Here is a 25,653-nt window from a genome sequence, read left to right on the forward strand (position 1 = left end):
TTTTACCAAGACTCTTTTGCTTTGCTATTGGCAGTGAATTCAGGGTTCGAGGCTCAGGATAATGTGAATCTGTCTGATTTGAAAGCCCTGGTTGGGATGTCTGTCTGTCTGTCTGTCTGTCTGTCTGTCTCTCTCTCTCTCTCTCTCTGTGTGTGTGTGCTTTCCTGCATGCACATACCAGACATAAAAGTTTTGTTAAGTCCGTAAGAATTTGTCTAACCTCATACTCCACTCATTTAAATACTATTGACTTTCCTCTTATAATCTTAATACTTCTCCACTTTAAAATACTGGTTTTAATTTTGTGACTGTAACGTGGAATATTTATCTTTTTTTTTTTTAAATCACTAGAATCATAAAACTGTAATAGTTACACTCTGCACACTCCCAAGGCACTTTAAAATGATTCTGTTTTGAGACTGTAGATGAACAATGTACAACCTTGACTAGACACTGCCCAAGTGTCTGTCTGGACAAACAACTGATAAGCTTAAAGATAACCAGCACAATTTCACAAGCTAACCAGTTCAGCCTGGTTAAAACACCCAGTAGCAACTGACATTGACACTGTATGGCATAAAAATTAGTTGATGAAAATGAACAGATGGGAACTCCATTCTTCCTTTTCCTTTAAATATGATCAGTGTTCATCTGGAAAAATTTATCCTGTGTTTTGTTAGGACATTCTGCTGAGGCTGGTACTATACAATGGAACTTTTTACAGTGATCGGGCTGTTCTTCATGTGTCCAAGAGGACAGCCACTAGTCACAGAGGCCACTGAGTACTAGGCACATATAGTTCCTGAAAATTAGCAACAGAATAATTATTTGCAACTAATTTTGATTTAATAGGCATGGCTTGATGGTTAGCATACTAGATAAAGCAATGTTGGGTCATAGTATAAGCCTCAACTCACTATCTTTTCTCAGCTAGCAAAACCTGGGTTATCCCTACACAGGGAGTTTTAGAACAGACCTTTGCTTTTATACCACATTTGTAACGACCTCCTACATCTTGTCATAATGTCCAGAATGTGTGATACGTGAACCAATATGCCCACTGTGTCTGGGAGGATATCAGTGTTCCTTAAACTGGCTTCGGGGGGGCTCCAGGGGTGGATGCCTGCAGGTTTCCGCCATTCTCTTCCTCGTTGGGCCTCATCTCCAGAGCAGTCCGGTTCCAATTAGTCACAGTTTCAAGGATAGAGTTCTAAAGGGCCATGGGCTGCAGTACACCAGAGACATGGCCTCGTGGCCTTCTTTTATTCTTCCCCAGAGACTGAGGTCAGGTGAAGCCCAGGCTGACGCCCTTGACAGGAAGAGCTTGCTCCTTCTCTCAATACCTTTGTTCCCTGATGGGGCAAGAGAGGTGACTCAGGCCCAGTTGTGGTGGGAAACTTCTGGAGGTCAGGCCGGTTCTCACAGCTCTGACTCAGTAAGAACACAGCAACAGCGCCTCCTGAGTCTAGGTGGAGCTTAGGTTTGGGGGGCTTTGGAATTATTCTGTTGTCAGAATGGTTTTTGGTTCAAAGCAACCTGGTTGGACTGGAAGTATAGTCTGTAGCAGCACCTAGAACCTGCCAGGGACATAGGCTCAAGGACCTGTTCCAAACACGTGCTAGGAAGTGGCCATCCGCTTCACAGAGACAACATCAGGAGGCAAAGGAGAGCAGAGGAAGACCTCTGGCTAGAATTCCATTCTATGGCTGAATCGTGAAGGCTCCAGAGTCTGCTTGTCCAGCCCAAGCAGCTATATGACACAGTACCCCAGATCTGCATACATAACCCTCGATGGAATCAAAGGGAGGGTCCTGGCCAGCTGAGGGCAGGATTTGGAGGCTAGTCACAGTTTTACAATTTTCATTGTTTAAGCAGATTTAGCAGTGGGACTCAGGAAACAGAACAGCATTCCTTCTCTACCGCTAGTAGTAAGAGAATTCATCAGACTCCAGGCTTCTCCCAACTGGACCTAAGAGTTGGACGACACCTCCAGATTCTATTCATCTTTAACATTCTGTACTGCCAAGCGTGTCTCCTAAAGGATGCAGAGGACAAAGCTGGCCAAGCTTCTGGCCACGATCAACAAAGGAGGACTATGTGGTCACATACATTCAGCATGGCTGCTGAGTTGGTCCGTGAAGCATTTCATGGGGACGGCCTGGAGAGCTGAGACAGCAGGTAAGAACAGACTCCCGAGCAGTCACGTTCTGAACGTGTTGTTCTGTCCAACGAGTCTCTTAGATCTTCCAAATCTCTCTTTGGATACTGATACTAAATTCATTAGCAAAACAAGGTACAACATGCTGACTACCTAGATCCTGGAGCCAGACATGTTTCCTTTCAGATGCTAAGAGTCAATGCAGGTGATCTGAAGTGCACCCCATACTCAGGAGTCATACAGCCTGGGACTAAAACTCCAGCAGAGACACTGACAACTGGGAAGGGTGCATCCTCACGGAGCCTTACGGAAGAGCTCCTCCATTTGCTACAGATGTGATGCCACACACTTCAGAAGGTCAGTCAGAGTTTTGTCCTGTGTAAAATGCATGGTGGATGGTGGAGCTCCATGGGTGAAATGCTAGCCGTTCCAATGCTCTCTGGATAAAGTGTAGACTTCTTCCCAGGAGTGTGTAAGCTTCAGATGCTCTGGATTGCCTCCTCTCCTGATCTTGCGCCATTCTCCTCTTGACTCACTGATTTCCAGCCACACACGCCGTCTTCAGCTGCACCCCTTACCTGCGGTCTTCCTTGTGGAGATCAGAAAAACTCCTCCCTCTGGGCACTGCCCATTTCAGCCCTGTGTTCTTGCACCCTATTTATTTGGATGCTATTTCTTCAGAACAGACCTCCTGGGTCACTCTAATCTACAGCAGGTCCCTCTGCTAGACTTTCGGTGTATAAATGTTCACATGTGCAGGTGTGTGCTGATAAATATATGCCAGAGTCAACTTGAGTATCATTTATCAGATACTTCCCCCCTGTCCATTCCCCCTCTTTTTTTGGAGGCAGGGTCTCTTATTGACCAATAGTTCTTCAAGTAGGCCAAGAAAGCCCAGTCACTTGCCTAACTCTGTCTTCCCAGCACTGGGATTAGAGTGCATGATACTACACCTGAATTTTTTATGTGGGTTCTGGAAGGTGAAGTGGGTCCTTGCACTTGCATGACAAATGCTTTAGCAACTGAACTATCTCCTTAGCCCTACCCACTTGTTTTAGGTGCTGGCTAGAATTTGTAATTAAATCCACATGGATCTGATTAGTGTGTGTCTCCCCCATCTGGACCCTAAGCAGTAATCATGATATTTTTGGCCACCCCTGGACATCGAGTACCTAATAGAGGAACCTAGTAACCAGGAAGCACTCCCAACATTTTTATTGCTGAGAGCAGAGAGAACATGCCAACCCTGATACAGGGTACCATCCACTCAAGGTCCAGGCTTGTTGCCTGAGCTCTCCCTGTTCAGGCCTTGACTGTGTTTTTGGTTTTACCTCAATTTGTGCCGTGTGCTTTGCATAGAACTCTAAAGCTTCATCACCATCCACCTGTCCTCCAGGTTTCAGCATGGTTTGAAGTTCTTTGTTATGCCGAGCCAACTAGAACACAGGCAAAGAGAAATTTGGGGTCAAGGATTCAAAGAGCTACTTTTAAACTCGAGGTTTATTTCTTTGAGGCAGGGTCTCAAGTATCTCAGGCTGACCTTGAGCATGCAACGTAGCTGAGGATGACCTTAAGCATTTGATTTTCCTGCCCTTCTCTCCTAAGTTCTGGCTTTACTGGTGAACACCACCACAACCAGGCCTCTGTACATTCCAGGCAAGCATCCTACCAACTGAGCTATACCCACAGCCTTTCTGACTCTGAGTTAAAAATGCAAAATGACCAGCAGTCAGCCAAAGGCCACAGTACTGAGAGGCTTACTCCCTTCTGCTCAGCTCTGCTCTGCAAAGAGGCTATTTTGGGAGTCTGGCATAAAAGAATGGACTGCTCATGCCCATGCAGGGTCCCCCTTTTCTCTGATTTCTTAAACCAGGCAGGAGGGACATGAGGTTTTCTGTGCACCCCATTAAGCCTCCACTCTGGGACTATTCAGATGCTTTTGGATACTAGATGCTGAGTATGGGGGTGATGTGGGACAGGGGAGCGTTTAAAATTCTGCAGTAGATATGCAGGGGCAGGGACCCGGCAGCTGCAGTCCTCTTGCCTTCATTGTGTCATACCCAGGTACTGTATTTAAAGTTTAAAAGGGGCTAAGAATGGGACATGTCAGCCTCCAGCTGGGCTACAGCTTGTCCATCCCCACCCAAAAGCTGAAGGCACACCAGTATACCCAAAGAAGAAGTAACTTCAAAAACCAAGCCACTTGGGAAGAGATTATGAAATCTGGCATTCTGGTGTCAAGGCAGAAAGTATTGCCCAGAAAGACAAACAAAAGGAAACTCTAGGGACAGGTTCCCACAGATCCCCAAATGTGATAGGCAAGGAGGCTTAAGTTTATTTCTTCACGTTGTTAAGAGGGATTCATTAGTATTTATAAAATGCCTAGGACTCCTTTTCAATGGCTCCAGACAAAGTACCCAGTGTTACTGCTCCAGGGGAGATGCACGTACAGAGCATGGGGATTTCCAAGTCCCTGACCTACCACACTGGAAAATGGCAGCGTCCTGGAAGTCAGCCCCTCGAGGCAGGTGGCCAAACACACCTGCGAGCCATATTCACATGGGTACAAACAGTGCTAGGAGAAAGCTTTCCAGGAAGAGCCAGTCCCCCCCCCCCCCGGGGTGGGCAACTTAGAATGCTGATGGTGTCTAGAAAAGCAAGAGAGGGAGGGCTGTACCTGGTGAGCGAGTATGTAGATGTTGTGGCCCACATTCCTGGGGGAGGCAGCTCCATCCTCACCATTTTCCCCATCCTCAAATTCCACTTCACCTTGCATGTAGGCTTTCTTGATCACCTCCACCTTTGAGAAGGGACAAGGGAAGACATTTCCTGACTCAGGGGTGACCCATGCAGGACTGGCATTTATAGCACTTAGCAGTCCCTACTCATGGAGCAGACACTGCTCACCAAGGACTGTATCTCAGCCTCTCAGGCTTGGATACGGCCCCTGACTCCTCAGTGATAATGATGCTGGCAGTGAGTATCAGTCAGCCTTCACCGACAAGAGAAGTTCACTCACTCCACTTGGACCAACCAACATTCAGTGGCTGGTTCATATCCTTCTGCTTTAGAAGCTGACGGAAGTTATAAAAACACCTTGACGGTGTGTGTGTGTGTGTGTGTGTGTGTGTGTGTGTGATATGGTTCACTCGCTAAAAGGGTTTTGCCATGCAAGCCTGAAGACCTGAGTCTGAATCCTGGAACCCACAGTGGAAAAAGAGACCCTCTACAGTGTAACTTTTAGGTAAGTAGTAAAATTACTTTCTAAGTCCAAGTCTCCCAGACCCTACCCCATGGGAAGGTAACTTCATGAACCAGCATCACCCTGAAAACCTGTGCTCTGTCAAACACTGTGTTCAGTGTGCTAATGTCTGTTAAAGTACAATGCTCACAAACATTTTATGAGGTCTCAGAAACTTCCACTCCTTTACAGAGGTGGAAATAAAGAGATAAAAGAACATTGCTAAGGTCATGGTTAATGAGCTAGGATTTGAACTTGGCCACTACCCTTCACAGCTGCCTGCCTGACTCTAGGACTCCTCATAACCTAGTAGTATACTTAGAGCATTTTACTACCTGTTGACTGTTCTCACTCACTGTGGTTCCCAGGGTGCAGGGGCTGGAGCTGCTTACATCTGAAGCTATCCCTTGGCAATCAGCACCATACACAGAGGTGGCCCTGCCAAGCTTCCCTAAGTAAACGTATCGTTCAGAATTTATTAATTCAAACACTAAGAATAAATATGGTCAGTTATACTAAGAATTAGTCATTTCCTTTGATGATTCAGAAGGTATGTCAGCCTGGGGGTATCTTCTTCATTGCCACTAGCCATTATTGGGGACTTTCTTATTATCCAAGGTGAAGCCTGCAGAGAGCCACATCTTCTGTCCTGACAGTGGGTCAGCTGCTAGATGTCACTTTGGAGATGAGACCCTCGCTCCCTGAGTTTGTTTTCCCAGCAGTTCTAAAACCAAACCCAGCTTGTTACATATGTTAAGGTCACGGACAGGTGCATGCACACATATGCATGCAATCATGTGCACACACGGATGTGTTCTGGATATCCAAACATTCTTTCTATTTGTCTTCTTAGAACCCTGTTTACTCTAAGAAGATTTGACCCTTTCTATGATCCAGAATAATGTTCTCTAACCACAAGGGGGAAACCCAGGAGTTGGTAGCAGCCATAGCAAGGGGTTGTAGCATTTCCTCTACTGGAGACAGTCTTGAAGAGCCAGGGCACATTCTTGGTTCCTAACAGCCGGAATGGGTTCTATACAAAGGCCACACGGACTATACTAAATAATGACGACCCTTAGCTACCCAGTTACCCCAGTTACATAAGCTGTTATGTAAACTTGCAGAGACTCCTGTCTCTCCTGAGAACTCATTGCTGACCTCAGGGATCAAAGAGCCAGGCTGCTGTGAACTTTTATTTGAAGGAATACATAAAGGGACTTTGGTCTGGTCTCTAGTGCACATTCAGGTCACTGGGAGGCAGAAATGTTTTAATGCCCTCATTTAAATCTGTCAGTTACAGTTTATTTGCATGGGGCACAGTCCAAACAGACTCAACTCGTATCACCCATCCTTGAAGACAGCTCCTTTCAGAGTTCGCAACACCAACTCCCAACATGGACGTCACAACCCATCACAAACATTGCTCTTTGAAAATAAACCAGGTCATGTTTTAAGAAAACAAAAAACTAACATCAACATTGAAAATAGATTCTTCTGTTGTTTAGATTACTGGCACCAAGGACAGATGTGAACTTGTAAGTCCTAAAAAGATGTGGCAGGGGGCTATGTGTGGTGGCACTCACCTGTAATCCCACTGTGTGAAGTAAAGTGATTGTGAGATTAAGGCCAGCTGGGTTAAAGCAAGTCATCATTTCAAACACCCAAGGCTGTCAGGGAAAGGTGGTGCATAACCCATGACCCCAATACTTGGGAGGTGATGGTAGAGGACCCAGAGTTCAGGGACAGCCTCAGCTATACCGTCAGTAAGTTTGAGGCCAGCCTGAACTACATGGGACTGTGTCTCAACCTCCTACTCAAAAACAAGAGCTGGTATGTACTCAATGGTAGAACACTGCCATTCACTAATAATGAACAAAGAGAAGAAAATGGCTCTCAACTCATAAAGGACTACATGCTGGGTACTGTGCTAAAGGTGTTGATGTGACTCGTGTTGTAGACTTGAAAATAGCCCTTCAATGTAAGTCATCTTACCTTCTCTTCTATAGGTCAGGACATTGCAGCTCAGAGAGCTCAAAGAGCTACCTGAGGTGACACAGTCAAAGCACTGAGCCATGGCCACGAACCCAGACTCACCCACTGCACACTGTTCTCCGTGAGGGAGCAAAGCGGGAGGGGGGAGCCTTCTATATGTGGTCTGTGCTGACAGGACAAGGCGAGGCACCCCATGTACATTGGCATACTTCTCTACCCAGCCACAGGCCGGGATTAAATGATCCTTGATACTTTTGATTTGGGGAATGTTTTTCAGGAGCTCAAAGAAGCAGGTCCTTCATTCTGTCTCAATTTTTTGCTCTAACGTTCTTTGATGCCACTGGCAGGTGATCAGTCACAACTCACCAGCTCCTTGGGCCTCATGTTGTACAGAATCCTCTCTGCGTTTTCACTATCGTGTCTGCTTTCCATGATGGCCAGGAGTAGCTTCGAAGCATTGTTCTAGATGGAGAGAAGCAGGGAAAGAAATATGGAGGAGCTGCCTGGGCAGCCGCCTGGACATGTGTGTGTAGCTGCTGACACGAGTGTGCATCTTGGCTGACAGACAGATCCATCCCATGGCTGAGTACATTCCGGAGTATCTTCAACAGGCAGAGGGTGTGCTCCTTGGGACCTTAGGAGCGTGTGGAGAGTCTGACTTGGGTCTAAGAGGCCTGTATTTGTTAGGACATGCATTTTCATTTTGGAAACTTTGACAACCTCTGGAACCCCAGAACAGGGGTGAGATTGGGCAGAAGTGCACTAAAGACACTCCCCTCAGGAATGGACTGTCAGCTAGTAAATCCCACAACAGTTCTAGTAGAAATAGACATTTTACACATGGGTGTTGGTGGGTGTGGTCTTCGCTCTGTATCCACAGGGGACCCCACAGTCTCCAGAATCTCAGATGCTCAAGCCTCATATAAAATGGAATAGCATTTACATATAATCTATGTATCTTTTTTTTTTGTCTACTTCATCTATATATTATATGTAAGACCTGATATGGTGTAAGTGCTGTGTCAACATTCACACTACATTATTTGGGGAGTAAGAAAAATGTAAAAGATATATACATGTTTAGTACAATTTTTTTCCCCTTAAATATTTTGTTATTGGATATTGTGGGCCAGAGATGACAGGCAATAAACGTAATTTCTCCCTGTCTTAAAATCCATCAGCTTTCATATCTCCTAATATCGTGAGTACATGTGCTATTAGTAAAAGTGGCCCAGAGGAACACTTCCCATCCGCCAAGACATAATTTCCCATTACATTAACAATGTCCACGTGTCCATACCTGGCATTTCTTGACTTAATCTCATTTGAGGCCCCAGGTCTTCAATTTACATATTCCCTTGTATATGGGTCTCAAAAGTTTGTGTTTTCCTTCTGGGGACTGGAAATATAGACATTCTTCCTCCCCAGCTTGGGTCACAGAAATTCATTCAGTCCAGTGGCTGAGCTTTCACCTATTTCTATCATAATCCCCAGACTGCTGAATTCATTGAAAAAGGCACTGAAATGCCAACCAGGAACACATGGACGTCTCAGTCTATTTCAGACGTTCATCGTGTACTTTCTGATAAATGGTAGCCATACGAGAGCTTGAATGATATTCAAGTCAAGCATAAAGTATTTATCAGAAGGAAAAAACAGTGTTAAAAAATTCCATTTAAACCATATGCTCAAATCAACCATGATTTTGGACTCTCAGTTCTAAATACTAAAGGAAAAATAAAATTAACCATGCAGCTTCTGGGGGAGTGTGTTAGTATCTTCCTAAGGCCTTGCTTTCATCTGTTGCCCTGCATGCAGTAAACGCAGATGAGCTTCTCAGCTGACCTCTGTAGTTCAAGACTATTTCACAGTCATGAGAGGGCACTTACTCTGGCCTGTGGGTAGGAGAGAACATGGATCTCAACACGCCCTAACATGGGACCGCAGAAGAGGAAGCATGCTCAGAGCTGCTAACACAGCATCCCAAACAGCATCACACAACAGGGTGGGCTGCAAGTTCAGTTCTCAGAACTGGGTATTTTGAGTCTTTGACAACCTCTGGAAACCCCAAACAGGGGCAAGAGATTGGGGGACTGGCTCATAGACCCCCCAGGAATGGTCTGTCAATTAGTAAACCCCACAGAGCAAGCACCTTGAAGTCACTATTTAACTCCATAGGACTATTTTTATAGGGCATTAAATGTTAGGGCTACTTCAGGGTTGGCAGCTACAGTCTGCCATTAATAACAATTCAAAGAACTTATTAGAGGATTGTACAGGCACATTCTTATTTTAAGACAACATTATCAGCTGCCTAGTCAATGGCAGAACAGAAAAAGGTGTCTCCTGACAAAGTAAAAAGTGATTCTGGTGACATCGGAAGGGCTTAGTTGTACTATTCTTCAGCTGTTCCCTTCCCCCCAAAGCAGCAAGATCAGAAACTACAGAGGAATGGTGTTTCTCTTCTCCCTCCCAACCCGCACTGGATGTCAGATTTCAGGCTTTTCCTTCTTGGATGCTTTTTGAGTTTCTCAGTTCTGGTGACAGCACTGCATCCCCCAGGTGACCTGACTGAAAAACTGGTCCCCTCTCCCCAGGCCCTTCTCTGGAAAGAGTGAAGTTCTGCATTTTAGGTCAGAACGTGCAATGTGGGTCATCTGTTCAGTTAAGCAGAACTGTCTTTGGTATTTCGTTTCACAACACCGACTGGGTCACATGCCAGGCAAAGCATAAACTGACTCTTCCCAAAGGCCGCCACCTCTGGCTCTCAGTCTCCACTTGCCTTCAGTTCTAACACAAGGTCCATCCGCTTCTTTCCCAGAGGGTTGATGTCATTGAGGATGAGGGCTGTGATGATATCGATGCCATTGGACTCGTGGGTGGCGATGCAGTTCTGGGTAAACAGACAGACATACACAGGCATTTACACAAACGCTGGCCATAAATCAGACGGCAAAGGGCAACAGGCTAAACTGCTATTTCAACACAATGCTCACCACTCCCATAATGTCATCTGGGGAGAGTGCAATTTTCCGTGAGAAAGTGGTAAAAATAAAAGACAGATGAAGATCTCTAGTTTCAGAATTAACAGTAAACAGTAGGAAAGTCCCCATACACCCTAACTGATAAATTGGCTGAGTCTAATCCAAATAGCGCCGTACAATAATCGGCTTTGTTCTTATAGGAAAATATGGTGTGTGACTGATACCAGGATCTGAGCCCCTTTCCCCTTTAAAACTGTGTTCCGCTCTCTCTCTGTCACTCATCTTGTGAATCTGGTACTTCTGCTTAAGGCTTAAGCTTGGAGAGCAAGCTTCTGCTCAGTGTGCGTGGTGTCAAAATGGACCAGCTTTCCTCAAGTAGGATCCCTGACTGCAGATCAAACTACCCTAGTCTGTTCCTTTCAATCGGCCTTGGTGTAGCAGGAAAGTAAACTTGAGGTCTTACATCCATAGCTCCAGAACCCTTGCGTTTCTTTGTTCTTTCTCATAGCTAGAACTGTACCATCTCCTTCACTGGAGAACCAAGAGAAGGAAGTGGATCTACCAAAATGTCCTCACACTACGATCAGGGTTTTCACAGATGGTGAGCTGTCTACTTTCAACTGCTTTCATTGCAGCGAATGTCCTGCCCGCCTCAACTAGCTCAACACTTCATACTTTCCCTGGCCTTGGGGCTTAGAACTAACCGTTTCAAGCCAGGAAGGAACTACTATCTGGAATTAGAAATCACAGTCATTCTAGTCCTGAAATGCAAGCTCACAGAATCTTCCAGATGCCATGAATGAGCAATGATTCTACTTAAGAAAAAAAAAAAAAAAAACATTGGGCTCCACTCCAAAATTACACTTCTTGGGAGGTCAGTCAACACTGGCTGGTCTTTCCTTTCCCAGAAGTCCATGATATTAAATCTCAACTACAAATGTTCTCTTCTTGCTTCCAAATTTTCACAGGAAGCAAGTGCTTTCTCTCTAACTAGGTTTCAAGGAGTTTCAAGGAATCACTTTTTGATCTTTTCTGGTTTTTAGAATAGGTCACTATTCTCAGGTGGTAATTTAATTCCCACTTTATTACTTGCCCCTAAATATCCAAGATATGATTGGATATTTAAACCAAATCAAACCAGACTGAACCAAGCCACGACACAGTCAAGCCCACTCATTCACTGGGTAAAGTTCTGGATTATAAGAAAACACCATGGAGACTTCTCCACTGCTGGAGAAGGGCCTCCTGTCCTAGGCGCTCCCTAAAATTGACGGGTAGTTGTTCTGTGTTTTCTGAATGCGTCTCTGTATAACACGTATATGTTATGCATAGCATAACTTTTCCAAATAGTAAGTGTGCCTTCCTCTCACCGCAGAGTCTGAACAGAATTACCTGGTTCTCGTGGCAAGGCCCTTGGCAGTACTCAGTCAGACTCTCCAGGGTCTGGTTGATAAGAGCTACGTTCTTCTCGTTGATGTAGAGTCCGAGGAGACCAAGGCCCCCGGTTGTGCTCCCACAGATGCAGTCCAGAAACTGCAGTGTCTCACACACCAAGTTGTAGTTGGTCTTGTTATTTTGGCAACGAAGGAAATTCTGCAACGGGGCATGCGAGGACAAAGGCAAAGAGAAGAGGGCAAAGGTCATCCATCCTGCTACTTGGATTGTCTCTAATAAGCTATGAGGACAGGTACAATATGGGACTGAAGAGTCTCCATGGCCCAGGGATGGTCAACCTGTGGCCCTGGTCTACGGCAATAACCCTGTGGCTTTTTCTCCAATGTGTCTGTATGAGATACAGGGAAAGGGGCGGGGGGATTCTCTTGGAAACCCACTTCAGGTTCTTTAGATGTGAATTCTCATATTTCCATTTGTCCTTTTAACAAAATTAATCTGGGTATATATGTACATGTGGTGGGCATGTTCATGTGTGTGTATGCATGCATGCGTGCACGCATATGGGTGCACGTGAACATGTATATATTTGTGTACGGTGGCCAGTGGTCAATGGTGGGTATCTTCCTTGACTGCTCTCCACTTGATTGAGGCAGAGTCCTTCACTGGGCCTGGAGTTCACCAGTTTAGCCAGGCTGGCTACCCAAGGAGCACCAGGAACTTTTGTGTGCTGGGATTACGGGCATGCACTGCTATGCCTAGCTTCTTACATGAGTGCTATCGATCTGCACCCTGGTCTTCACAGTTGCATGACAAGCGTTTTACCAGCTGAGCCAAGTCCCCACCCCTCCGCTTATTTCTTCCTCTACCCTTGCCCACCACCTTCTTCCTGGGTGGTTAGCGGGTTGTGGTTCTATTTAAGGATGACAGAGTGGAGCGTGTGCTGAACACACAAGACTAGTACAAGTACAGTTCACCACAAAATGAGAGGTTAGAGCTGGCGTTAGGGCTTGGAGCTTAGCTCAGGGACAGAGAGCTTGCCTAGTGTGCAGAAGGTCCCTGGTTCTACCATTGGTACTGAAAACAAGCACCTCCACCTCACCTCCTCTATACCCACCCACACCCACCCACACCCACACCCACACCCACCCACCCACACCCACCCACACAGAGTTTGGCTGCAGATAGGCCCCAGGAAGAAAACCTGGATTAGCTTGTTTGATCATTTCCACTACTAAATAAGGGGTGAGAATGAGTAAATATGTGTGCATGTGTGTGTCTACACGCATGTGCGTGTTCATGCACATGTGCCTGACTGTATTCTCCAAGAGACACATAGCAAGAGCCTTCCTCAACAAATTACGGAAAGCAACCCGAGTAACCCTGTAAAGTTGGGGGTTTTGATGAAGGGGCACGTGTCTGAGACTCCTGTAGTGAGGCACAAATCGACTACAGTATTCTTTATCTCAGAATTAGAAAGTGGGCAATGGTTACACTAGAAGTTGGGAAGTAAATAGATAGAAAGGCAAAGTGGACATAAGCTTTGAAGTGGCAATTCCACTTTTGTCCACAAAGTATGGACTGGACACTCATGAGAACAATGTTTACAACAGCAGAAAACAGAAGCAACCTAAATGCCCACCAACCGGGGAGCAGCTAATATATATATTATACCCATAAGATTCTATGTTATGAGTAAGAAACATTGAGTAGGTCTTGGCATGCCAACGTGGAAAGATCTCTAGGTCATACTGTAGGTTACAAAAAGCAGATTTATAATCATGCAGATTACTGTGAAATACATATTCAAATTTGTACCAAAGGTTCCTAAACAGAGTAAGGAAGGCGGGGAACAGCTCTCTGTGGATGGAAGAGACACCACTCTTTCATTTAAATACTTACCGTCATTAGAACACTTAGGAAGAGGACTTATTCATGTGTGACTTTAGCAACAGAAGCACCACGAACACACAGGTTAAAAGTGGGTACGTAGACAGAGGGCTGATTCATCAGCCCACCCTGCCCCATCCCCCATTTAACCTCAGTCCTTTTTACTCAATAACATGTGTTCTACTTCTGGTAGGATACAGAGGAAGGACAGATTACTTAGGAGTCCTACTCTGTGGGTAAGTGACTATTTTGTTTGTTTGTTTGTTTTGTTTTGTTTTTTGGTTTTTTCGAGACAGGGTTTCTCAGTATAGTTTTAGTGCCTGTCCTGGATCTCGTTCTTTAGACCAGGCTGGCCTCGAACTCACAGAGATCCACCTGGCTCTGCCTCCCAAGTGCTGGGATTAAAGGTATGTGCCACCGCCTCCCGGCTAAGTGACTATTTTTTAAAGGGCTACAGGAAGCCAGTGGAGGGTTTCACCCAGTTTCTCCCTTGCTATGAAAAGTAAAGTGCTGTCTGTCTGAGGGCCTGGCAGGGCCCTTAATGTGCAGGGGTAGAGGGGCCTCAGCCTAGGCATCAAAAAGACATGGCTGCTTAAGATGCGAACTCACAGCATCCCCTCTGAGGCCCATACGGTGACATCACTGTTCCCGGTATAGTCCTCTTTGCTGCATGATGTTACTGCTCCTGCCACAGCGTTCTCTGGCAGCGGCAATTAACTCATTCTTTAAGCACTCTACTTTGGTGCCTTGGGGCCCTAAACAGTATTTCCTCTGTCTGACACACTCTCCTGGCCTCTCCTCTGACTCCTTTTCCTTCAGGATGTAGTATAAAGTCACTTTGTCCAGGAAGTCCTGCCTGCCTCTGAGGCAACCCTATCTTAGGAGACAGGAGCCTAGAAGGATGCCTTTCTGGTCTCTATGCACCAGGTGGGCCGTTCAGACTCCACACTAGAGAGATCCCTTGGCACCACTGAGAACCACAGCCACAGCTCAGAGTTGTAGGCAGCTTACATGGCTGGTGACTAATAAGTGCTTTATCAAAACTGGTTGCAATAATCTGAATTCAAGTGAGTCAATAGAAAAAAAGAACAAAGAAAAATGATCAAATTATCAGTTTATGGGGTCCCCACTGAATGCCATCTCTAATGGTTTTTGCGAATGTCTACCTGAACTTTCCCCCTCCTAACTCAGATCTATTTCTTCCTGTCTTCTACAAAAACAGACAGATACTTTTCACTGAGCGGCCCAGGGAAGCTTTGTCAGTCCACCTTTAGCACACACCACTTTGTCCGGTCAGCATGAAGAAAGCCTGGTCTTTTCAGGAGGACAAAGGGTGGGTGAAGATGGGTGAGGAAGGGAAAGATTTCAGGCCTGTGTGCGAGTAGCCTCTGGCCTTTAACCTGAGGAAGGGGAAGCTCCGGCCGAGGCTCAGCAAACACTCAAAACCACCCAAACTGGTGAAAGGGCAGTCCTCCATCAGGTTTCTGAGTAAGCAGGGCTTGCTCAAGGCAGCAGTGGCCCATTTGGCGGGTCCGAATTCAGTAGCTTTCTCTGCACTGAACATCTACCAACAGGAAAGTCAAGGTTATAAATACAAGAAGCTGGCACGAGCCCAGAGACCGCTGTCTCAGAAGGCTGGGGCTTCCTCTCTCTGAGCAGCTCTGTATTTCCTTGCACAAGGGAGTCGACCACTCCTGCCTGGCAGCCGTAAGAGAAATTGCCAGGGCCCTACCATCTGCCCAGGGACTCTGCCAACGGGTGGCATTCTGAGGAGGTACATCCCACTTCATGCCATTTTGAGAACTGCTTTCTCACAAACACAATGCCAGTGGAGCAGGTTTTCCCCTGATTTGTGGGGAACTACGCCTCTTTCTTCTGACCATTTTTTTAAAACTGATTTTCAAATGACCACACTGAGAGGAGTTTCATTACAGCACTTTCATACATATCGTAGGAGTTTTTAAACGATGATTCTCACCTACCCTACCCCCATCAAAGCACTGATCCAGGAGTGCCACAGGGCCCTGCAGACACCTAAGGTTCCCAGGAATGACACCCCCATGCCCTCTAGGGCTCCTATAAGATGAGGGCTGGGGGAGGAAGGCTCTGGGACACTCTAGTTTCAACAGGGCAGTTTTGCTCTGTTCTGCTCAGCATAGTCCATTTCTTCACAAGTTCTCTTCAAACAAAGGATTCAGTGGCTAATAAAAAGGTGTCTAGAATCGCCTAATTGGAAAGTCCTTATGTACCTTCAAATGGTGATTTGCTAGGTCTTTTTAAAATATGTGAACATGTGCCGTACACAGGCATGCACGCACGCACACACTCACACACTCACACACACACACACACACATGCTGTTTCCCCCCAGAGCAGTATAAGGACCTCATTAAAAGCTACTTTTCCCCAGGGATCTTTAGGGCATAAGGTGGAGGGAGAGTTATATGAAAAGAAGAAGTGTAGGCCTATAATTCTGAAGACTTCCAGTAAGAAATGGTGAACTTGTGCAGTTAAAGCCTGGTTCTGTTCTCCCACTCAAGGAACACAGGCATGGGGGAGAAGGAGGGAGGGAGGAAGGTGGGAGACAGTCAAGTCCATGAAACAAGAAGCCAGCTCAGAACCCACCTATCAGCACTGTCCCGTGACATGCAGAGAGGGTTCTACTCAGGGCAGCCTCAGTGGGTGGGCTGGGGACTCGGCAAATCTGAGCTGTGCAGACCCTTACAGCACTTAGCACGTTGTATTGCAATCTCTGGTTGGCACAAGTGGCTCCTGTTCCAGACACTGAGATCTGAGGGATGAGGGAGGTCTGGTCACCATTAGTGCTGGGTGCTGAACAGGTGTTCTCCAGTATAAGCGACGTGTGACCACACATGCATATGAGCTGCAGCCACCCATTTCTCCCGTGGAGCCTGAAGGTGGTGGTGGCCAGCGACACCATACGGAAGAACAGTACAGAGCACCGATCCCTATGCTTAGCAGCACAGTGGGACCCCTAGTCACAAAGATGCTACCGCTGAGCTGCCTGGACCTAGATTCCTAGGGATCACTCAGTCTTCCCTTAGGTGATCTCCCCCATGTCCAATGAATGAGGCAGGTTGGAAGGGAGACAGAGGGACAATTGACACCACCATGAGATGTAGGGATAACCTCCAAAGAGACAATACCCAGGCTCTGGAGCTTTGGGGAAAGGAATGCTTTGTTCTACTCCAGTCAAGTCTCGGCTAGTAGATCTGGGCCTCAGGGGTCTGAAGCAGTAAAGCTTGAGCCACAGTCGAGTCAAGGGTCAGCCAGAGTCCCACACCACATGGTGACAAGGTCACACCCAGAATGTCAACATCCAAAGTGGACCACTGACTACCACGTATACCTTGACATACAATGGGTCAGCATGGCCAAATGGTAGGTCTTATGGGGAGTTCCTTCATTTTTTGGTCTGGTTCCCAATTAGCCAGTTGATGACCCATTAGAACCTAGACACTTTTCAAAGTTCAGGGTCTTTAGACCAATTAGATAAAAATAAAAACAATCAGAGGTGTTAATGTTAAAAATTTCTCCTAGTTCATTTCGTTGTTCTGTATCACTCTTCAACAATGTCCTTTCTTTATAATGGAGGTTGGCTGGGGCAACAAGAAAGGGTCCAGCCATAGTCCCTTGGTGGATAAAGTCAGCAATGTAAACATTTAAAGGTGGGACCTTCCTCTTGCTAGATCTGGCCTGTGTCAATTCCTCTCACATCATCACCACTGAAGCACACAGAACTATCAATACAGACTTGTTTGCCTTAGGAAGAGCCATCCCATTGAAGAGTTGTGCTGATGCACTTTTCCTTTCCCTCCTAACAGCTCTCAAGCAAGGAGGGGCAGGCACCCCAGGTTCAAGAGTTGACAGGAAAGCCAGGCAGGACACCAAGGACCACATGCTCCAGGATGCTTCTCCTGGGTAGAGATTGGGAACAAAGAGGCGGATCTCTGGAGCACACCCTCCGCCCTTTCTAAACAATCTTTGTAACAAGAAACTGCAAAGGGAGATAACACCTTGTCTCTGTCTGAGAGTCTGGTTAGTATCATAAGCTCTAGCTCCAAATGTCTAAGTTCAAGTCCAGCTTACTAAACTTCTAGAACATGTAGTACACACTGATATATATATATATACATATGTATATATATCATCTTCCAAACACTATACTGTCCATTATGCAGCACACAACTATAATATACTTAATAGTCCATATCTATCCAATTATTACCTGAACATCTATTGGCACTGGTGGCAAAGAGTGGCAGGCTATAAGACATACACACACAGATACTGATGCATACTAACTACATATGGATTCAACATCCCTAATCAATGAGGCTTTTGTTTCTGACCTTGTGGAGACACTGTGAAGACAGGAAGGGACAGATCATCCATTCATATTTTCATTATCAGTCAACCAAAAAGTCAGTAATGCTGGATCTCCAACTCACACAAGGTGGTCTAAGTGAGAGGAGCTGAACCATGAGAAGTGGGACACCATGGTGGAATCTACCCCACACTCCCAACTATAGGTGTCGAGGTCTCCAGGGACCTTGCCTACAAATGTTGGAACTTCCTGTGCTACCAATCACTTACAGACCTTAGGGTCCTCCAACCCAAGGCTCTCACCTGCAGGAGTTGGATTCCCCAACCCAGAGCCCTCTCCTGAAGGCCACAGGGTCCCCGTAGTCTGGCTTTACACCTGGAGGTATTTGGGTGCTCTGCACAGGACTTCTCTTGAAGGTCCCTAATTCCCCACAGCCTGGTCTCTCTCTAGGTCTCAGGGCTACCACAGCTCAGTCTCTCACCTGCAGATCTCGGTTGTGGTTTTCACACAGGAGCTGCAGGAAGCGCAGGATGGGCTGCATGATGGTGATGACCGCACTCATCTCTAGGTCATCCTTGGTTTTGTCGGTTGTAGCCTGGGTGCCCTCCCCAGACTGGTAATGGTCATCAGGGTCGGCCTCCCTCCGGAAGGTGGTGAAGGCTTTCCTGGTGGCAGCAGATGCTTCCAGGAGCTGATCCCGGACCTCTTCTGTTATCTGTGTTGTGGGCTCTTTGGCTAAAAGGCAAACTTGTGACAGTCAATACTGCTACATCCACAGAAGTTCTATTTTCTATACTCCGGAGGACAGTCAGAAACCCAGGTTCCTGCATTTGCTAGGGATCTGTAAGATTGGCAAGAACAACTTGATAGTGCTTTTGAGATGTCATTTAGGCTTGTGCTGTGCTACAGAGCAACAGCTTTAGTACAGGCATTGCTGACCTCATAACCTAAGGCTCTGAACCTCAGCTTCTTCCTTCATAAAATAGGAGTACATTGGTGACTTCTAGAAGGCTCCTGGGAGACTTGATGTAATACTAATCAGAACAGCAATTAATGTTACTGGAAGGACAACTGATTGACTCCTTGCCAAACGCCAAGATACCATGAGTAAGCATCTGTGCGTATTATCTTATCTGGTCTGAATGACCCTATGAGATGACTCTGGCATCACAGATGGGAGAACAGACTGCATGGGTTCTGACACTGGCTCGGTAGTTTACAACTGTACCTGTGCCTCATTTTCCTTATCTGTAAAATAGAGATAATCGTTTTATCTAAGTACAGGGATAACTTGAGCTTTATATGAACTGACACAGATAGGTAAAGAACTTTGAACAACGCTTGGCTACACTCTGGATCTAGGAATGGCTTCCAGAGACCTGTGTGTGTTAAAGGCTTAGGCCCAGTCCGCAGTGGTATGGGAACGGATAGAACCTGTAAGCGGTGAGGCTTGGTAGTCAGCGGTTAGAAGGAAGGGAGTGTCCCTGGAGAGGATTGTTTGACTTTCTCGTCTTTTCTGGTTTCTTCTGGTTCTCTGCCATGAGGGGACTAGTTTTAACCTCTGCTATGTGCTCTGTTGGTTATGTGCTGCTCTGAGGAAGGTCCCAAAGTCACCAGACTGAGACCTCAGTTACTCAGACAGACGTTTCCTGGTCCTAAGTTTATATGCCGCAGGTATTTGTTACAGCAACAGAACACTGGTTAGTGCATGCCTGGTTCACACTCAGTACTCAGCAGGACTTGGTAGTTTTTTGTTTGTTTGTTTATCCTCTTTATCCTCTTTATTCCACTAGTGGTTCTCAAATAGAGTGGTATTTTTTTTTGGCGGGGAGGGGGGGGGTCCTTAACTCTACCCAGCAGCTAATTGGAAATGCCTGGAGACATTTTTGGTTAGGAGTGCGCGTGTGCTAATGGCATCTAACAGGCAGAGGTCACAAACATTGCTCAACATCCTATAGCCTCTACAAGGGACATTCTCCAAATGTCAACTGGTACTTGATTGACATCTCTAGTACTAGCCTTGAGAAGTAAAGCTCAGAGTGGTTAATTAATTTGCTTGTGGCTGTTTGACCCCTAAACTTAGGGTTTATCACTCCTCCACCACCCCTGCCCCCCCCCACCTCATCCCATTTTTTGCAAGGGAGATTATAGAGGAAAAGTTTACATACAGTTTGGAAAAATAAAGAGAGGTCACCTGACATCTATGTATTTCCTCAACTTTCGCTAACAATAAGCAGAAAAGCACAGTAAAAAAGTTATTCATGGATCTTAACTGTGACTGCCAACTTGAGAGGATTTAGAGTTGCCATGGAAACACACCTTTGAGCTTGTCTGTGAGGGAGTTTCTAGATTAGGTTAACTGATGTATGAAGAAGAGTCCCAGATGTGAGTGGCACCATTTCCTTGGCTGGTGTGGAGAACTGACTGAAGGGGAGAGACGCTTCGCCTGCCCTGCTTCCTGACGGTGGGTGCCATGTGACCGGCTGCTTCCCACTCCTGCTGCCCTGCCTTCCCATCACGATGGACTACAAACTCAAATCATGGTTTTCTGCCTCAGGCTGCTTTTGCCACAGAAATAACCAAAGTAGCTAACACAACCCATACAAATTAAAACTGTGCATATATAGGAATATTCATGAACTGATTAAGCATGAAAGACCTTCCCAGGTGTCGGGCTTTGTCTTGGCGACTTAGAATGAGACATCATAACCAGAGTGGTGGCTTTTTTTCTAAAAGCCCTGGTCAGAATGCATCCCTGGAAGTCATGAAAAGCACGCAGCAGAACAAAGGGCAGGCTCCGGTCCCACCACCCCACGAACAGTATTACCTTTCTTCCGGGATGGGGCATCCCTGTCCACTTCATCGTCTTTCTTTTTGTTTCCCAAGTCGCTGGTGTTCACGGTCACTGTTGCCTTGATTTCCTGCTGGGCCACCTTCATTCGGTCATAAAAGACCTTGAAGAACCTCTCTGATTTCTTATCTTCCGTCAACCGGCAGAAAAAGGAGTGCTGCCGTGGAGAAACGACAGATTCTCAACACCCTGACAGGCCTGTGAGACGAACTCATTTAAGACCCTCCCAGTTAAATGGGGATCCTAGGCAGTCACGCGCCTTACAAATGACTGAGGACTGGATGGGGGCTAAATACCACCACATACATATTCATCCTCTGGGGTTTAAGGCCTGAGCTTTTCAACGTGGGACCTTCCAAAAAGCTGCTGCACGTGGAGCAGCCTCCCCAGGCTGTGATTCAGCCAGCGAGCAACCACTCCTCTCACGGCTCCCCAACACATACGGCAACTCCACAAACAACAGAGAGGGGGTTTCAGTGACCACGGCACCGAGGTCACCTGTCCAAGGTCTTCTCCATACCCCTGTGCACATCCCTACAAACAACGGACGGAAACACGCCGTCTGCTCCATAGGGCTTATTCATAGGGAAGGATGACCTGGAGGAGTCCACAGGCCAGACTGCGCTGTGTGAGTCAAGTGCTCAGGAAGGTATGCAATGACATGGCGGGAACTCAGAGGAGGGTGACAGTGGGTGGAGCAGCCTGAAATCTTCAAGGAAAAAAGCGAGTTTCAAATAAGGCCTCGCAGGATCGGAAGGAGCAGCTCGACGATGTTCAGAATTACCAGGTAGCCTGCCTCTCGGATGTGCATTTGTTTTTGGCCCCATTGCAAGCAATAGTGTATATTGTTGATGGGAAAACACAATATGGTGTCTCTCCTTCATTTACGAGTGCTCGTTTTCACCCCCTTGCAAGAACCGCGCTGTTGTGAGTTATTTACATAAAAATACAATACGTTCGTTTCCAAAGGAATGAGACACAGCTCCAGACAATGTATTTCCTCCTCTCAGGAGCTCTTTCTGTCTGTTTCATACCTGATTCTGGCAAGATGGAAGTTCCCACACAGGGGAGCCCTAGGCTTCCAATGCTGGAAAGCACTATTTCAGCCCCGAAGACCCCCTAACTCCTCTAGCTCTTACGTGTATATCCCCAATTCCCAACTCGGCAAAGCATCCCACAGAGCCACAGGGTTCCCATCTGCCACCAGGTGGTTGCAGTTACCCTGGCTCTTCTGGCCACTGACAAACCATAGTGACCAACATCTGTCCAATGTGCTTTCTTGCTCGAGTCCTCTTCTCCTTGCTCCTTGTTCTTGATTTCTGGTTCATTCTTGTATACAACACAGGATCAGCCCCTCCTCTGTATACTCTCGGATTCTGACTTTTCCCTTCCAAGCATTCCTGCGTGGCCAGCCCCATCTCTACCCCCTGGACCGTGTGGTCACTGAATCCTCTATGGCCCTGCCTCTTCAACCAAGTTCACACCTGGAGTGTCCTCCACTGTCCTTTGCTGCCTTTTGATCCCTTTCTGGTTTCTTCTTATGTCATCCAGTCGCCCACCTGCTACTGTGACCCTGTCATGAGCTGGGCAATGTGTCAAGTACATGAGGAACAGGAGTGAACCCAATACCACCCACCATGAAACTGGATGAGGAAAGGAAACAGTAATTCAAGTACCACCCCAATGACCACTTGAAGGCTTATCCTTTTGTCCCGAGGAACGAGATCCAAGGGTCTCCTGGAAGAAAGCTCTGCGGCAGACGATTCCAGTGCCAGATCTTTCCATAGCTAGGCCCTCCTCATCTTTTGATCTCACCACTTGGGTTACTTCCTTTCTTAATGAAGGCACCCTAAACAAAGCCCAGGTCAACTGCTTCTTTTCAAAGGCCCAGTTCTGTTCTCCCTGGAGCTAGATGCTCTGAAATCTCTCTGTTGTGTTTACTGTCCACCTGCTCACTGGCTTGTGCAGAAGCGTAAGCTCTGTGAAGGCAGGTGTCTTAGCCCCGTGACCGGCAGCCAGCTCCACAGCACCTTGATGAGGCTCAGCCTAGAGTAGGCACTCCATAGACATCTGACAGAAGAATGCCATGAACCTAATGTTCTATTTCTTCTTTTGACTAGTTCCCCTCAGTGGCTTCCTTCTTTCATTCAGCAAACTTGAGAAAAATAAATGCTATCCAATAAATAAATTCTGAAAAACTGCTTAAATATCAAAAACCAAGTTCTAATGGTTCTCCCTCGCTGGAGCCAACACGTCCACAAATAAAATGAGCCACGAGAGGATGAAGAACCAAACCACAGCTGCTTAATTCCTGGGACTGGCCTTCCCATGGACACAGGCCATAGAACACCTCCCCACACTCAGGCTCACAGGAGAGGCTGTTCAAGGGAGATTCCTGGGACTCATTTGAAGGCAAGCCCTCAGGACGATTCGTGCAGTTACCATTCCAGCGTGGGGGCAACTTTAAAAGTATTTGGGGACAATCTGGTCATTCGAGAGAGAAAAAAAAAGTACTTCAAGTAAGAAAATATATAAGCAAACGAAGCCTGTCATCTGTCTTCCCCGACAGTGAGTGGTGGCACACAGCCAGCCTGCTGCAAAGCACGGGGCTCGGCATCCAGGGGGGTAACCCAGCCGATGTTAGCTGATACTTCCAGGGTAAGGGAAGCTCTCTTGAAAGGAGAGAAGGGCAAGGGCTTCTGTGTTAAGTCTGCAACTGGCCACTCTGTTTATTCTGCATTATTTATACCAATCCTCGGTCAGCTCCTCATGGACCTGAAGCAGCTTTATGAAGAGAATAAGAAAAAGACAGTGACTGAAGAAGGTGAGAGATGTGTATCCTCCCCCGCCCCCAGCCTACCCCCTTTCAGCTACGCATTTTCTCATCAAAAGGAGAAGTGCAATCAGTGCCTTGAAGGAAGCTCTTCCAAGGTGTGGGTCTCAATTCCAGGTCCCTCAGACACTCCCGCTGCTCTACCCCCGTGAAAGGGCTGCCACTGTACGTGGATGCACAGCCCAGGCCCACTGCCTGGCTTTAGCTCCTCTACCCAGGGTCACCCTAGAAAATAACGGTCTCTGATGTCTTGCTCTCCTCATCTGCAAAATGAGTAGAGTAATAGTATGGTGGTCTTGAAGTCCCAGAGAGAGGATCAGAGTCACTCTCACAGGAGGTCAAGGTCACTGGCCTCTTCACCAGGCACCAGGAAGAGAACCCTTTTGTGGAGCATCTTAACCAAGGACCTGACGAGTGTTAATTCTCAGGACCCTAAAAGACAACACATGTTAAATATGTTACACGCCCCCGACACAATTAGGAAGACCGTGACCTCAGCGGAACAGCCAGATGGAATGGTTTAGGGCATAACGGAGCACAGGCTCAGGCTCTCGGAAAGACCAAGCTACACAAAGACAGCTGGAAGAAGACTTCCGGTCTCTCAAAGGAAGTGGTGGCATCTTCTGTAAGAAGGGAAGTGATACTGACGGCAGAGAGAGCGAAGAAGTGGGGCCTTCGACCACACAACGAGGTGCGCCATGTGGAGAGGACAGATGTGGAGCCACTCAGGGCTCTGGGACAACCTGGCAGAGTCAGCTAGCGCCATTCACTTGCCTTCTCCCTGGTGAGATCCAGACATTAAGAGACTGGGCCCTTCTCACTCCTCACAGGTCTGCTCGCTATCTCATTAAACCTCTTTCTGAGGTAACCTGTCCATGGTGCTAAGAAGGGAGAGAAGGTATGGCTTTGTCACACCACGTGGGGCTGAGGACCAGAGCAAACAGGTCCACAGCCCCAAAGACCTAGTCCTACCTGGCCTCATGTCCACTTTCTCCCCTGAACCTATTTCAGTGAATTGCCTCTTCCCCCAGGCCAAGAGCTGTCACATGGAGATTTTACTTTTTTTCTGAGTCTTTTCCTCCATACCAGCTGGTAGATGTCAAGGGAATCCTTCGATGCAAATCTATCCCAGGGCAAGAAACACTAGATGGCAACAGGAATCAAAATGGCGGCTGTCTCTGAGTAGTGATGGGAAGTACTATAAAGGGCAGTAAGAGAAAGTTCTGGAGTGAAGGAAGCAGAGTGATCAGCATGGCAGTTGCACAGATGTAGCAAACAAGGGGTTTCTTGGAGACATCCACATCCTCATCCCCGTATCCTGCCAATGTGCACTGTACCTTATACTAGACATGAATGCGGCAGATGAAATGACTGCTAATCATCCAACTGTCAACAATAAGACAACCCCGGATCACCACAGGGGCCCGCTGTCATCACTAGGGTCCTTCATCATGGGGGAAGGCAGCCAGGAGGTAGGCGGGGAGCAGTGGTATTGCTGTGTGTTTAAAGGGGGAAGCTGGGAGCCTAGCTAAGAAGTATAATCATCTTGTAGGAGCTGCAAACAGCCAGGAAGGGGAGTGTCCCTGGAGCCTCTATGTGGGAACATGGTCTTGCTGGCACCTGAATTATAATCTAGAAAGACTCATGTTGAACTTGTGAGACAATGAATTCGGTAACCCAAAGCCTCTAGATTTGTGCTCATCTGTTACTGTTGCCATACAGTAAGTATAAAAACATTAAAAAAAAAAAATCTAATCAAGTTCCACTCTTCAAATCTGTACATATTACCATGGGTAAAAATTGTACCACACTGAAGAGAAAAGCCTGTTTTGGTTCCAGAATGCAAGGGAACTAACTTCGGTAATCTATACAGATGGGGCCACTTTCAGCACATCCCTGGCCACCCGAGGGAACGCCATCTGCCTGCCCTTCACTGACCTGTCCTCACCCTTCTTCTGTTATCT

At 46.8% G+C, this 25,653-nt stretch overlaps 1 protein-coding gene across 13 annotated transcripts in view; it reads right to left on the minus strand.

The window, feature by feature from the left end:
- Itpr1 (inositol 1,4,5-trisphosphate receptor type 1) overlaps positions 1-25,653 on the minus strand; it is a 343,325-nt gene that overhangs the window by 56,748 nt on the left and 260,924 nt on the right. For all 13 annotated transcript variants that reach the window (XM_028867566.2, XM_028867579.2, XM_028867576.2 and 10 more), the window contains 7 exons: positions 20,833-21,013; positions 18,487-18,740; positions 11,768-11,968; positions 10,174-10,284; positions 7,758-7,853; positions 4,836-4,958; positions 3,490-3,594 (listed from right to left, as the gene is read on the minus strand). In XM_028867566.2, the coding sequence (XP_028723399.1) occupies positions 3,490-3,594; positions 4,836-4,958; positions 7,758-7,853; positions 10,174-10,284; positions 11,768-11,968; positions 18,487-18,740; positions 20,833-21,013 (1,071 nt within the window). The remainder of the gene's footprint in view (positions 1-3,489; positions 3,595-4,835; positions 4,959-7,757; positions 7,854-10,173; positions 10,285-11,767; positions 11,969-18,486; positions 18,741-20,832; positions 21,014-25,653) is intronic.

The sequence above is a fragment of the Peromyscus leucopus genome, chromosome X, assembly GCF_004664715.2.
Source record: "Peromyscus leucopus breed LL Stock chromosome X, UCI_PerLeu_2.1, whole genome shotgun sequence".
NCBI lineage: Eukaryota > Metazoa > Chordata > Mammalia > Rodentia > Cricetidae > Peromyscus > Peromyscus leucopus.